This window comes from Xenopus laevis, chromosome 9_10L (genome assembly GCF_017654675.1).
Source record: "Xenopus laevis strain J_2021 chromosome 9_10L, Xenopus_laevis_v10.1, whole genome shotgun sequence".
Lineage (NCBI taxonomy): Eukaryota > Metazoa > Chordata > Amphibia > Anura > Pipidae > Xenopus > Xenopus laevis.
Window position 1 is genome coordinate 2,170,345 of NC_054387.1, and position 16,277 is coordinate 2,186,621.

The 16,277-nt window shown below is 43.5% G+C and overlaps 1 protein-coding gene across 2 annotated transcripts in view; it reads right to left on the reverse strand.

Moving 5' to 3' along the window:
* The window catches only part of grb7.L (growth factor receptor bound protein 7 L homeolog), a 28,560-nt gene extending 15,464 nt beyond the window's left edge, over positions 1-13,096 (reverse strand). Inside the window, exons 1-2 of one of the 2 annotated variants that reach the window (XM_041576136.1) lie at positions 12,475-13,096; positions 11,904-11,973 (exon numbers count right to left, since the gene is read on the reverse strand). In XM_041576136.1, the coding sequence (XP_041432070.1) occupies positions 11,904-11,973; positions 12,475-12,645 (241 nt within the window). In that variant the 5' untranslated portion in view covers positions 12,646-13,096. Of the gene's footprint in view, positions 1-7,868; positions 7,969-11,903; positions 11,974-12,474 lie in introns of those variants that run through there. The other variant, XM_018234707.2, reaches the window with a different exon arrangement.
* Between the last annotated feature and the right edge of the window lie 3,181 nt (positions 13,097-16,277).

Below are 16,277 nucleotides of genomic sequence, written 5' to 3' on the forward strand. Positions count from 1 at the left end.
ATGTGTCCCGTTGTCCCAACGCATAACTGTACCCAAGAATTTGCTGGCACTTATTACAGCTGACATCAGCAAGCAATATTGTCTGGATATAGACATCTGCCCTTATCTACCATTTTTGTGAGGTGCTCATTAAAGGCTTGAGAACACGTCTGAGCAAAGTCCACAAGTGACTAATAAATATATCCAGTCATCTGGAGTCAGCCGTGCCTCTAAACATCTCCAGCTTTGCAATGAATTTCTGAACACAGTAAAATGAGAGCGTAGCCGTTCCTCCTGGGTGCCTGGGATGTGGTGTAATTGACCTGAAGGAGATCACTTTGATTTGTACAACTGATAAATGGAGTTTATATTTAGAAGATGTTTTATGGGGGTTTGATAGTGGATTTGGCATTGCCAACATGAGCAGCAGCTATTTCCACCACTAGTTGTAATGTTTTCCAATGACTTGATCAGAATCCTTGCAACGCCCTCACATTTGTAGTAAAATCACTTATCACTGCCTCAGTCTGCTCCATCTAACTCTGTTGGCTGACTTTTCTCTCTCTGCTCCTATTAATTCATGTAATGTCTCGTCCATATACCATTCCCGGGAATGCTCCATATAGCCCTCTGTATAAAGCCCCTATTTCTCCTCCAATTTCTTCATAAAACCACACTCTGTAACATCTTCTTTCTCCATATATCTCCTAAAATTCTTCTTGATTGCTCAATATAATACTCCTTACTACTACTCTATGCACACTACGACATCCTATGTGCTTGCTCTATAATCTCTCTCTATAACTCATGCTATTGTTTTCATGCAAACCCCTCCCTATCACTGCTTCTATTACACCAAAAACAGAGGTCCCCAACCTGCTTTACCTGTGAGTCACATTCAAAAAGAGTTGAGGAGCAACACAAGCATTAAAAATGTCCCTTGGGTGCCAAATGAATGGCTATTTCTTAGCCCCTATGTGGACTGAGTACAGGAGGTTCTGTTTGGTAGTACATGTGGTTTTTATACAACCAAAACTTGCCTTCAAGCCTGGAATTCAAAAATAAGCTCCTGCTTTGAGGCCACTGAGAGCAACATCCAAGGGGTTGATGAGCAACATGTTGATGCTGAGCCACTGGTAGGGGATCACTGCCATAAAACATACAAATACATTATTCCATAAACACTTTATATTCAGTAATTCCTCCTACTGCTCCAGTTGACTGGTCCTATAATCCCCCATTGTCCTATAACCATTCCTGTTGCTCCATATATGCATTCCTATAATAAACCCTCCTTTTGCTTCATATAGGTCTCCATAAATTCCTGCCATTGCCTTAGGTAACATCTGCCTCATTGCCCTACATATATGATTCTCTGTTCTCCCCTAATTACTCCATATATTACTCTCCATTCTACCCTACAGCTCAATATAACCAGTGGTGCCATTAAACTAGCTATATCTCTTTATAACACCTTCCACTGGTGCATCATCCAGATGCACCAGATAAGTCTTCTCGATAGCACCTGCAATTGCCTTATATAACATCTCATAAATGAAGTCACTCCTAATAAAAAATGTGCAATGATCTCATAACCAAGGCAATGGATTCAGTTTCTGGGGGGAGTTATTCATGTATCTGAGATACAAGTCAGTGCACCCTCTGCCCGCTGCTCCACTTGGGTATATATTTAGCTGTTGGCATGACGCTGCAAGAGCTTTCATTTCACAACATACATTCCAAACAGAGGTAGACGTTCTTGCCGGAGTTGAATTACGGATTGTAACGGAGCCAAGTGTAGAGGGCACGTACACTGCCCTTCCCCGTCAGCATCGTGCGGTGCCAGCTTTCTGCGCCTCTCCTCACAGCTGCCAAAATGAGGCAGCATTTAAAGACCTTTGGCTTGGGTTGCTGCTTGGCTCTCGGTGATATCGCTAGAAAGTGGGGCTTAGTTCAGATTTCTGAGGGTCTGGAAAGAGGTCACAAGATCAAGAAGCGAGACTGAGTTTTTCTAGAACGCTGCTAATAAATCATGCCAGGCACCCACACAATGCCCTGTATTCCTTCTATATTGCTTCTAAATATATCCAGTTTGCCGAATATTTCTTGTTGGAAAGCTGGTATGGAGCTGCTCATTCTTCAATGCTGTATTCAAATAAGGCTCAGGTCACACTGGAAGATTAGTAGCTGCTACTTGTAGCTGGCAAAAATCAGTCTCATTGTTTTCTACTGGCAATTTTAGTGTAAGGGCGGTTTCCAAAGTTGTCTCACGAGGAAACTTCGGGCGACTTCGGAATACGAAGCGCTGTGTGTGAGATGCCGCTGGTGATTTTTCATTATAAGACAGGGGGAAGCTGTTCGGGGAGATTAGTCGTCCCAAAGAAGAGCCGATTAGTCGCCAGGCGACTAAATCTCCCCGAATCGGCAGGTGTGCCCTTACCCTTAATGTCCAATGTAGGAAACAATAAGACATGTTCCAGGCTGGGTCCAATAAGCTGCTGCTAATCTCTCTTGAGCCTTAGGGCTCAAAATCCTGCAGTGATGGATAGAGAGGGGCTCAGGAGCATGCACTCTGGTCCTGACTTGCCAGTGATAAAGGGCATCAACCAGCTCCCATCGCCAACTCCCGAAAACACATATAGTCCAACTCTAATATGCTCAGATATATCATTATTATGTCCCAGCTCTATGAGTTGTATCTGGTTAATTTCTTTTAATCTGTTTAGCGTTACCTTTATTAATTCATATATTTTAAACCCAATAACTAACTATGTTAATACGCATTAATCAGTTCTGCGTTCTGCCACTAGGTGGAGCAGGAATCGAAAGCCAACAACAAAGACAACTCTGCTAAAATCCTTGGAAAACGGCACTGCTGCAAAAATTCCAGGCATAACAGAAGCCACCATTCTTGTTAATCATTTATAGATAAACTCAAACACCCTGGAGCAGATTGTCTTCTCAGACTGAAACTGGCCATATGGTCACCAAATGAGCAAATCTTTGCCATGATTCCATGATAATTGGGAGACACGCCAGACTTATTTCAGAAAGTGTCAGTGTCCCTTTAAAAACGTCTTGATTCATGTCTCAATACTTTTCCCGCGTTGCACATCCCCTAATGATATCATGTGGGCGTTCTTATCCTTTCCAGAATGTATCTGATAATTAGAAAAGCTTAACATCGATGGAACACCCAAAACTTGCATCAGTTTTTGTTTTCATTATAACTCCATAACATAGCAAGCCAGTGGGTGTCCTCGTGTACTCAAGGGAAGATATCAGCCGCAAGCTGACACATGCCAGGCATCCAGTCAAGGGTACACTAATGGCTCTGTATGAGATGCTCTAAACACACCAAACCTGTTCCTCATTGTTAGCAGAACATAGAAAGAGACTAGAGGCTCATGGGATGTGTAGTTCAGAATGAGCTGAAATGAAGAAACCTCAGGCATGCCTAATGAACTTCATCATACACTCTTTTAGACAAAAAAAGAATGTTGAATTTCTGAGGAATTGGTTATGGCAGCCAGGAACTATGTGCTAATTGCTACCTGCACAACGATGTATCATGTGATGCAGATAACTACCCATTTAGCTCCATCACAAGGCTGGGTCTGAAAAGGACGGAAATTATGTACCTTACTGATGTGCTGGATGTGCATGTGCAATTATAGGTTTTAAGGACAGATAATGATTTGCAAGGTTGGTAGTCTATCTTTGAGACACCTAGGTGGACCTAAACACAAGAGGCTTATTAGTTCCACCACCCCCAGCAACTTACCATTCTGCTTGCACTAACTGCACACAGTATGGGTGAAAGCTCATTAACTACCAGGCAGGTAGGGAGTTTACCCCCCTCCGAAAAAATAAATATTACCCAACCCACACACAGGAGGAAGTTAAGATATAAAGAGCCTTCTCCAGTGTACAAAGAACACACGTTGGGTAGCCATGAAGAATTTACTTTCTAGATCTAGAATGTGGTGGAGGAAGAGAAGATGTAGGGTTGGAATGAGGAAGTAGAGGAATACGATTCTGGGTGGAAAAAGATACATCAAAGGGTAGAAGAAATAAAGGAGGGTTAAAAAGATGGTGGATGGGACAATATCAAGAATGGAAAAAAGTTGGTGGAAAAGAGAGGTTTCCTGGTAGGCTTCCACTACCCTTTTCCTATTGCTGTACACATGGCTCTAGTATATTCTGGTTGGACAAACCTTCAGGCTGGCAGTGGTTCACCTGCAGATAAACAGAAATACACAACAAGGCCTTACAGAAGCAGGAGACCACAAACCGGTGACCACGCCAAGGTACCAATGTCAACATGAACACCGGCAGGTCATGGTGCCAAAGATAGGCCTGGCAGTAAAAGGAGAATTAAAGCTCAGGACGCAAGGGGCGAGAACAGAACAGCACCTGTTGTTCCCAGTACTGAACACCAGATGAATGTGCTCATTCAGGCACAAGTACAGGTCCGGCCAGACACCTGTGCCCATGCTCTTTATGCCCAGCGCCAATGTGCTGGCTCAGCGGGCAAGGCCCAAAATTCTGGACCTGTCAACACAATGTGTATTTGTAAATAAGCCTCAAAATCCAATGGTTAATAGAGAGGCTGGTCAGTCATTAAAATGAGCAAATCATTCACCGACACACCTCCAGTTGCCCTTTAACTGTGTCACTGGACAGAGTGAGCATTGTGTAACTCTACAGTTTTGTGATCGTTCTGGAACTGGACAGGGTGCTCACTAACAGCACAGTGTAACAATTCAGCAGCCACACAGGGTGCTTACTCTATAACTGCACAGTATAGTCATTTAGGCTTTACATGAGGGAACGTTCTGCACAAAGGGCCACCACCATTTCATCCAATCATGTGCAATACAACAGATTTCGGCATGTACTCTTCACTCGCACACGGGACCTTGGGAAGAACACCTATTAATGGCAGATTTTTAATCCTCAAATAATGGAGTTACCTTGAGAGGGAAAAACACATTTGATTGAAAAAGGAGTTATATGTATGAGGCACAATGACCTGTGGTGGTAGGGTGATATGTGTGCTTTATTTGGGGTATCCATAGAGCTTGAGCAGGTTGACTGGTTCAACCGTCTTTTACACTTAATTTATGGGATAGAAAATCGACCTTGAATCCAAGTTCTAAGGTACTGGTTGTCAAAAGTGATGGACAAATTTGTCCCGAAATGGCAAAAAATTTGCAAAATGCATTAAAGTCAATGGGCGTCAAAATAATTTTGACACGCATTAATTTTGACGTGAGCGTCAATTTTTATACATGTGACTATTTTGTCCAAATGCATTAAAGTCAACGGGCATCCGAATAATTTTGAAGTACGTCAATTTTTATACCCCTTGATGGTTCAACAGGGCCCCCTTTGAAGGTCCAACCATTAGTCAGGTCCCCCCACTTGAAGGCTCCTTCTTTGGTCAGGTTCCCCCTCGAAGGTCTAACTTTTGGCTAGAACTGAAACTAGCAGATCTGCCATGGGCACAATACCATTTTGCCCGGCTCTGGCCCTGGGTATTTTATATAAATATATATAATATAATATATGTAACTCAGGGATATCAAGCTTAAATTCCAACACCCACTTTCCTTTGGGAGAAGAGCTGCAGGTGAGAAATCCCTGACCTATATAGTGAAAATATCCAGTGACGCTTGCACAATATAATGTGGACTTTGCCCTTTACACTAAAGGATCCCCTATGGCTAGGAGAAAGTATAGTCGCATAGAATTAACAGGAAGAAAATATCATTCTAACCAGGGGTTCTTAATCTGTGGGTTGGGTCTCCAGACTGTTAAGGGTGGGCCAGTGCACTTTTATCCTAAAATACGGGATAGTCATGTAAAAGCAGTGTTTTTTAGATGTATTTGTTAGATTTACAATGGGGGGGGGAAGTAGAGAGCCACTGGCTGACAGCCTACACTGTGCTCTAACCTGTTTCACCATTATCTTAATCCCCTCTCGCTCCCGGCATCTCTAATAAAGAACTGTCATGTTCCTATTCAAGGGCGGCTCACACATTCCCCAAAGCCAAACCTCAAAACTACTCTTTTGTCTCCCTGCTATGCATTAATGTCAGTCTAGACTAGGCTAAAGCCCTGTGCAATTAGAAAATTACCCCAAAAGCCCTAATGTGGATTTGTACCTCCTGTACAACCAATGGGAGAACTTACAGTAGGTTATACAAGGTAAATGTCAAGCACCCGTAGATCACAGAGCTCCCACTCCACGTTGGCACCATTACTAGTCATTACTAACCAGCATGGAGAAGGTCTACACAAAACCATTAGATCCTAACTAGAGGGCTACTAGAAGGCAGAACCTATTTGCAAAGGCAAATATACCCAATCGCCAATGGGAGACATCTTTGTGGACCTAAATCCAAGAAGCTGTTTAGTTCCACCACCCCAGCAACCTACCATTATTAGTAGTGGAGCCCTCAGCCCTACTTTAATCAATCGGAGAGACCTGAAAGCCTAGGACAAAGCTGGTTTCTGTTTCCTATGATTCATACAGTTAAGCAGATCCATCAGACAATGGATTTTTAGTAATTTAACTGCCACCTATATCACCTATGGGCTATGACTGAGATTTCAGCTTTCTTTATAACAGGGCAGGAATGACCAGAGTCATTTATCATCCGTCTCAAAGATGTGAGGCTTCTATTGTTTACACCACCCCCTGTCTATGCAGAAATGTGGGAGGGGTAAAAAAAATGTTAATAACTACATGCCAAGTATGACTACTGATGAAAGGGGAAGCAAACCTTTCTATGTAAGAGAATAATTTTCAATTAGGAAGTGAGGGCAGGCCCCATGTGTTCCAGATGTTCTAAAACTACAACTCTGGGGTAATCTCTGGGGTACTGTTCTGGTCACCTCATATTCTTCAGCAGGGCCCTAACTACACATTACTGGCAAATCAGACCTATAGAACTTCAACTGGTTTTGATCCACAAGCTACTGTAGTACTTCAACATCAGATGGATGGCAGGATGGAAAACTGTAGTACAAACCTTAATGTTGACTTATTGTCCTACTATCACCATCTTGTCCTACTAAACCTGCTATCCCCCCACATTCTGCCTATAGCTGCTACACTGTAGGGCCCATGGAAGGTGCCACTAGTTGGACCCTTTAAGATAGTTCTGTATGTGTCTTTAGGAGAGACCCTATAATGATGACGGGGCCTTAAATCCCCACCGTCTTTATCCAACTGTGATGCATAATCATGATAAACAGGTTGGACCCCTCACCATAATCTACTCTAGACGAGAAGAACCGATGTCAGTAGACCAGTCTTCTCCTTGGTGTATACAAATAAAAGGGGGAGCACTCCAAGGCCAAATTCAAATATAAAAATGCAGCTGATCTGACCAGGATAGATACAAACATACATAAAGAAAAACATTGAAACTACTTCTTGGTGTAGATGCCAGGCACCCAACCCACTAGCAACTGCCAGTCCATCCACACTCAGCTCTTAAACTGTTTGCTCCTTCGGGAGTTCTGCTTCGACCCTAACCTGGATTGCTTAAACCTTTGCAGGTATGTTAGAGGCTGGACATTCCCAATAGATACGCTATGTGCACAGTAAGAGTTGAACCTTATACATTGATCTCTGCCCTTTACTCTGTACATTAGGAAGCTTCCCTAGAGAATCTCAATATTAGGATATAATGTCCCTAGCAGTAATAACACATGTATTACACATCCAACCTCCCCTGTATCCTGTATACACTGTGCCTGCTAGTGATACCCGGCTGCTAAACCAGGAGCACAGAGACAGTTACAGCAGAGACTATAGACCTGGGCCATACTGAGTTTTCTGCTGGGAATAAGAGGAATAAAAGTGACAGTCCTACCTGTGCTGATGGCCAGTACGGCGATCCAGGGGGCAAAGTCATCAAGCTGAGAACTAGCAATTCCTGTTTATCCTCCTCTCTTTATCTACCTGTCCTTATTTGAATGGCCACTCCCCTCAGGTGACATCATCAGTGAAAATGTCTCCCGTCCTCTTGAAATATGAATCAGAGATGTTTTATTAGTAAAACGGACTCAGGAGCAAATACGGGCCAGTGTGTAGGGACTGCTGTGAATATGTGCCAGGCAAGGGCCCCCCGAGGATCCTCATGGGCATCAATATGTGCCCCTACATGGGCTGCCACGCACATAAAGTGCAACACGTTCATATTTTACATTCTTTTCATGGTTAAATTGCTAGGCAAACACACGCATATTGTGCACACAAGTTCTTCAGTCTGTACATTGAATAAATACACTCCCTCCTTGAGAACTGCATGAACTGATTCACTGGCCGGGTATAGGGCTCCCCACCCCCTGGTCTCCCTCTAATGCCGGGGGGCATGTTGGTGGCACAGACAGGAGGGCACAGGCTGTGCCAGGGGAGGGCACAGTACAGACAGGACCCAGGAAAAAACAGACTTTGAAGAGTCCAATCATTTATCCACATTAAACAGAATATTCTGCACCTTCACTTGTTGTTGCACTACAACTCCCATACTCCCTCCCAGCACTCACTGCTAAATAAACACAGGTCTGGTAACACTTTAGGACAAAATGCCTTTGGCACATAGACAACATTTTTACATATTGCCTGACATTGTACCCCTGCCACCTGCCTATAGTTATAGGTATATAGTGAGTATTTCCAGAATTATTGTCACTGTTTCCACTACTACTTATCCCCATTGTTACTATAGGCACCATCTCTCCCTACTATACCTGCTATCCCACAGTCACACTCCTTTCCCAGAGACTATTATCCACTGTTACTATAGGCACCATCTCTCCCTACTATACCTGCTATCCCACAGTCACACTCCCTTCCCAGAGACTATTATCCCACTGTTACTATAGGCACCATCTCTCCCTACTATACCTGCTATCCCACAGTCACACTCCCTTCCCAGAGACTATTATCCCACTGTTACTATAGGCACCATCTCTCCCTACTATACCTGCTATCCCACAGTCACACTCCCTTCCCAGAGACTATTATCCACTGTTACTATAGACACATCTCTCCCTACTATACCTGCTATCCCACAGTCACACTCCCTTCCCAGAGACTATTATCCACTGTTACTATAGACACATCTCTCCCTACTATACCTGCTATCCCACAGTCACACTCCCTTCCCAGAGACTATTATCCACTGTTACTATAGGCACCATCTCTCCCTACTATACCTGCTATCCCACAGTCACACTCCCTTCCCAGAGACTATTATCCCACTGTTACTATAGGCACCATCTCTCCCTACTATACCTGCTATCCCACAGTCACACTCCCTTCCCAGAGACTATTATCCACTGTTACTATAGACACATCTCTCCCTACTATACCTGCTATCCCACAGTCACACTCCCTTCCCAGAGACTATTATCCACTGTTACTATAGGCACCATCTCTCCCTACTATACCTGCTATCCCACAGTCACACTCCCTTCCCAGAGACTATTATCCCACTGTTACTATAGGCACCATCTCTCCCTACTATACCTGCTATCCCACAGTCACACTCCCTTCCCAGAGACTATTATCCCACTGTTACTATAGACACCATCTCTCCCTACTATACCTGCTATCCCACAGTCACACTCCCTTCCCAGAGACTATTATCCACTGTTACTATAGGCACCATCTCTCCCTACTATACCTGCTATCCCACAGTCACACTCCCTTCCCAGAGACTATTAACCCACTGTTACTATAGACACCATCTCTCCCTACTATACCTGCTATCCCACAGTCACACTCCCTTCCCAGAGACTATTATCCACTGTTACTATAGACACCATCTCTCCCTACTATACCTGCTATCCCACAGTCACACTCCCTTCCCAGAGACTATTATCCACTGTTACTATAGACACATCTCTCCCTACTATACCTACTATCCCACAGTCACACTCCCTTCCCAGAGACTATTATCCACTGTTACTATAGACACATCTCTCCCTACTATACCTGCTATCCACAGTCACACTCCCTTCCCAGAGACTATTATCCACTGTTACTATAGACACATCTCTCCCTACTATACCTGCTATCCCACAGTCACACTCCCTTCCCAGAGACTATTATCCACTGTTACTATAGGCACCATCTCTCCCTACTATACCTGCTATCCCACAGTCACACTCCCTTCCCAGAGACTATTATCCACTGTTACTATAGGCACCATCTCTCCCTACTATACCTGCTATCCCACAGTCACACTCCCTTCCCAGAGACTATTATCCACTGTTACTATAGACACCATCTCTCCCTACTATACCTGCTATCCCACAGTCACACTCCCTTCCCAGAGACTATTATCCACTGTTACTATAGGCACCATCTCTCCCTACTATACCTGCTATCCCACAGTCACACTCCCTTCCCAGAGACTATTATCCCACTGTTACTATAGACACCATCTCTCCCTACTATACCTGCTATCCCACAGTCACACTCCCTTCCCAGAGACTATTATCCACTGTTACTATAGACACCATCTCTCCCTACTATACCTGCTATCCCACAGTCACACTCTCTACTATCGCCCACTGCTAATATCTTAATATCCTTAAAAGCCCTTTATATAAGAGGTAATTATATTTACTGCTACTGTAGGTGCCGCCCTACTTCTTGTACTGTTAAGATGTAATTATTGTGTTATTAAGTTATTATGCCACACTCTATGACTGAAATTGCAGTTCTACAAGAACCCCCTAAAACAGGTTAGTTGCTGGTCCATACATACTGTATATATATATATATATTACACTTCATTGAATGTAACACAACAGTATCAGCGCATTAAAGGCCAAGCTGTGCTGAACTCCCCATATGACAAACAATATGACCAGTCGAGAGTCGCCAAAACTTCATAAAAGGGATGAGTTCATCACCATAAACCAATCACATTTTAATTTTGTCCCTATGGAGATTCCTGCTTTTCCTGCACATTATTTAAGTTTAGAAACCCAGCTGAGGGTTAATAAGAGTGGGACTAGTGAAGTCATTACACTGAGTATGTTATTATGAATGGGAGGAACTAATAAAGTCATTAACAGCAGCCACAAAGTAAAGACATCAGTGATTCACTTCACATTCGGTTTAATAACAACAACCAAACAAATTAGGGGTCCGCCCTGAATGGGTTAATGAAAACGAACAATTGGGGCCGGGTGTCACAGAGAGTGAAGAATTCAGTCTAATCCGTCTCTAGGCCACACGGGGACACCGACAATTGCAATATATTGGACAAATTTAACTCAATTGACTACATTGTGCTGACAGTGACTTCTTTATATAGATTTCCAATGTGGTGTTAGAGCTCAGCGCAAGTCAGCAGCAGCACTGTGCACTAACACCCACTCTCATCCTGTATCGCAAGCAGCCACTAACAATTTGATTTGTTTGTTAAATCCATACCCCCCTAGTTAAAGGTTTACATGAGGCACATTTATCAAGGGTCAAATTTCGAATTCATGTGAATTTTTAAAAACTCCCTTAAATTTCGATTGAATTCGAAATTGGACTTGGGCAAATTTTACCAATCCGAAAATTCGAATTGAATTCGATAGGATTTACAAACATCACCAAATTGATTCCTGGACCGCTCCCATCGCCTTATACAGTAATTCGGTAGGTTTTAGACGGCGAATAGTTGAATGCGAATTCTTAAAGGGCCAGAGTATGATAAATTTCAAAAATCGATCATTTCCTAACCAAATTTGTTTTGACCGTAAAAAAAAATGTGAAAATTCGAAATTTTCAATTCTAGCCTTAATAAATCTGCCCCTTAATGTGGGTTGAAAATGGCAGCCACTGCTCAGTGCCAGTTCAATTACACAAGGCTCAAGGTATAATAAACAGGGGGACTCACCTTCCCCTACGCTCTCCTCAATTCTGACGATGTCTTTGGGCTTCGACATGATTCCGTCTCCACCATATTCCTGCGGAAGAAAGTGACAGTTTAGGGGTACAGTGATTTACCCTTATTGCAATGTATTAAAGTGACCGTATATACAGTAGCAGCATTTATATTAAACCATGCCAGAACTCGAATGGCCACATTGCACAGTATTATTATTATTATTAGTGACAACTAAATCAACATATGGCAAAATCCCAATGTCTGCCAATTGCATGTGGCTTTCTCTAGAGACATAGGACGCTGGGGTTAAATGGGGAGCTACAATATTCGCACAGTAAATCATTCGCAATTACGCGAGGAAGTGGCGGCTGCTGGTGAGTTAGACGTGTCTCACCGAGAATCATGGGAAATGTAGTTGAGACAACAGCTGCACGCTTCCACATTGACATTTCCCCTTCTATAATTAACTGTGAAAGTGAGAGGAAGAGAATGTTTCGGGGGGGGGGGTGCATGAGTGTACGTGCTGGTGGTGCAGCAGTAGTAGTAGTAGCAGTGAATAGACAGCACTTTGCTCTCTTACCTTGTTCTCAATGAGCAGCTCGCAGGCTCTCTTCTCCCCGGGACCCCTCTCCCTAGACTTCTGTCCCTGCATGCAGCAAAATAACTCCTGCAGGGTTTGCCTCCAACACAGGCGACGGTTCCTTTGCCTTCCAGCCGACCGCTGGAGCCTGCGTTCCTCCCCCAGAAACATGGGGTGCCCTGAGCTGCCCGGTCGCTGCAAGTGAAGAATAACCCCCCGCCCCAGGCAGCTAAATCTCGGTGCCTCTTCTCATATTTGTGACAATGGGTGGGTGCAGGAGGAATAAATCCCTGAGTCTCCGTTCCTAGAGGTGCCCAGTGCCGTCTCCATGTATGAGCATGTCCTGGAGGTGTCTCACACGCTGCACCCACAAAGCTGACAGCCTCCTATCTCCCCATAATCCCTGGGTGCTGCCTGCTCATGGCCGACACTTTTTTTGCAGTGACGAGGAGGCTCAGTTGTTGACACAAATCACACACATAGTGATAACAGACAGAGTCCAGGGCTGCTCAAAAAACTCTGCTCCCAACGTGGAGACCCAGGCACCCTTCAGAGGCAGCTTCCAGCAGGCAACAGATTGCAAGCTCCCGGGAGCAAAGGTTTAAGTTCTCTAATCTTTAACCCTACCGTTGCTAAATAGGCCTGCAGGGCACTTGGCAGAGATCTATCGCCAGCCCTAAAAATGAATTGAGGCTGTTAAAGCTGCTTGTAAAACCGCCGCGTCAGAGCTCAATACACGGGGAGGCCCGTTTATCAAAGTCCGAATTTATCTCGTTATTTTCCGAAAACGACTCCAACCAAATTGGCATGGGTTTTTTTTCCCCTTACTTATAAATTTCCAAAATCGGAAAAAATTGTGAAAATCGTCCAAAAATTCGAATTATACCAATTTTTTGGGATTTTCCATCCAAAGAAACAGAAATTTTTGCACAAAACCGAGCGCAGATCAGGATATCTTCAGGACTGAGACTTCTCCCATTGACTTATATACAACCTCGGAAGGTCTGAGATGCAGATGTTTGGATTCTGACATTTCATCAGGGTATAATAAATCCCAAAAATTCTATTTTTTTTCACAAAAAATTCATATTTTATAGTAAAAAAAAATGTTTTGGGGTTTTTGGCATTCAGAGTTTAATAAATAACCGTCCCAATGTGCCATTGTGTTATCTCCAGACAGTACAGAGCCGCTGGAGCCGCTGGAGTCGGTGACCACCCATCAATTTTCGGAACTTACCTACCGCTGCTCCAATTATAAATCTTACATTAAAGTCCTATTGGAGGAGGATGGGGCAACAGTGTTTCGGAGAATTCTATTTAACAGCAAATAGGGCAAAGTCTGTCTCTTTGTTCTGGCACCGCCAGACCATGTTGGCCATCAATTCTCTAAATGAAGGAGAGGTGCTAAAAGGTGTCAGATAATTAGGATAAGCCTGTATGACAAAGCACAAAGGTTGGGGGAATGGGAAGTGGAGGGACAAGCTCCACGTCTGGCCTGTGACATGATGAATAGACAATGTGTGTGATGTGAGTGCAAGAAAACCTGCATGCGTGGGACCTACTCACATCTCCAGGTGTCACCAGTGAATAGAAGAACCTGATATTGGTTCTGAGGGAAGAGCAGCTTTAGGGGAGATAAGAGCAACTGTAAACCTGTCAGGGAAGGTGAATTATCCCCGAGGGACGATAATCTCAACGCACCACCGTGCTCCGGGCCTGCCCTCTCACAATTGCCCCAGGAGCAGCCGCTTGTTGAATTTATTTCTCTCTCACTTTGCACATTCTCTCTATAGCTACAGTAGATAAAGAAGACATACTGGAACTCTGACAATGTTGCTTGTACTCAATTTACCATAGAGAGGGACTACAGTAGATGGAGAAAACATACAGGGACTCTCACATGTAGCTTGTAGTAGAGAGGGACTACAGTAGATAGAGAAGACATGCAGGGACTCTCACATGTAGCTTGTATGCTATCGACCATAGAGAGGGACTAAAGTAGATAGAGAAGACATACAGAAGCTCATGCACTGCAATGTGTTCTCTCTATAGACCATAGAAAGGGATTACAATATATATATAGTGAATACATGCATAAACTGTTGTACATAGAGAAGGCATACAGGGGCTCTCACAATGTAGCTTGTAATCTATCGACCATAGAGAGGGACTATAGTAGATAGAGGAGATATACAGGGGCTCTCACAATGCAGCTTGTAGTCTATCGACCATAGAGAGGGACTATAGTAGATAGAGATGACATACAGGGACTCTCACATGTAGCTTTTACTCTATCAACCATAGAGAGGGACTACAGTAGATAGAGAAGACATACAGAAGCTCATGCACTGGAATGTGTTCTCTCTATAGACCATAGAAAGGGATTACAATATATATAAAGTGAATACATGCATAAACTGTGGAACTATACCTTGTCCTCTCTATTTACTTCTGGGGGGCAGTGTACACACTAACACAAGGGCACCCTGGAACTACCCTCAACCTGAGTCAGTTGCATCAATTGATGAGGTCAATATATATGTTCATTATCCCATGGCTCCCCACTCTCCAGTGTTTTGGTGATTTCTAGGCCATGATGGTTTAATGTTCTGTGAGGTTGTGTGGAGTGTCCCTGGGTATCCACTTTAAATTTTTGCATAGGGCACCAGTGAGCACTAGTCCTGAAAGATTAGTTCTTAGCGGAAGGGGGGTTCAGGACACACAATGAAGTTTGAGTCCCCTACAGCAATGGAGGCCATTCATTGTGCTTTATAGGTGTCAGGAAGGGGTCGATCTGGTTATTGTATTGTAGCCGGCTTGGAGATGGTTATATGTCATTATAGGGCAGGTAATGGGTTTGGGCTCATGGACGTAGATAAAGTGCCTACAATACTGGATATACAGTATATAAATGTTTCCATCTGTACAACACCCCAAGTGTCCTCTACCGGGGTGCCAGGGCAGCTGCCCCTATGTGGCTCCAAGTTCTCAAACGCTTATTTGTTGTTTAACAAAAGATGCCATTTACCATCAACACACCATCCTGCCCATGATTTTTGGGGCTGATTCCTATAGGGCAGAATGAAGCCAAACAAATGAAGCAAATAGAGCGTGGAAGGCTTATCAGAGCCTGCTGGAGATGTTTAATCAAATGCGGCTTGTTGTAATAAATAACATTAATCCTTTCCTCAGTCTTAGCAGCGTGGCATTTATTTGCCTGAAAAACTTCATCCTAATCCTTCCAAGGACAAAGAGTGCTCCAATCTCAGCCGCACAAGTCTCACTAAAGGGACATCAAACCATAAATACAAGTCGTTCAATGATAAAAAAAACAAAAAATGACGAGGCACAAGCCCCACACACGCCAATTGCAGGTGATTCTGTCCAATAAAAGCCTTTAATACTGTATATATATATATATATTATTATTATTATTATTATTTATATATAATGTCCCAAATACAATGACAACGGGAGAATTAATTGACTTTAATATCCCCAGGGCTGGCGCAGTGAAGCAATTCTCATACACAGCCAATGGCTTGATTGATGGGGGTCTGGCCGAAACTGCTTCATATACAGGTATGGAACTTGTTATCCAGAATGCTCGGGACCTGGGGTTTTCTGGATAATAGATCTTTCTGTAATTTGGATCTTCATACCTTAAGTCTACTAGAAAATCATATAAACATGAAATAAACCCAAGAGGCTGGTTTTGCCTCCAATAAGGATTAATTATATCTTAGTTGGGATCAAGTACAGCTATGGGACCTGCTATCCAGAATGCTCGGGACCTGGGGTTT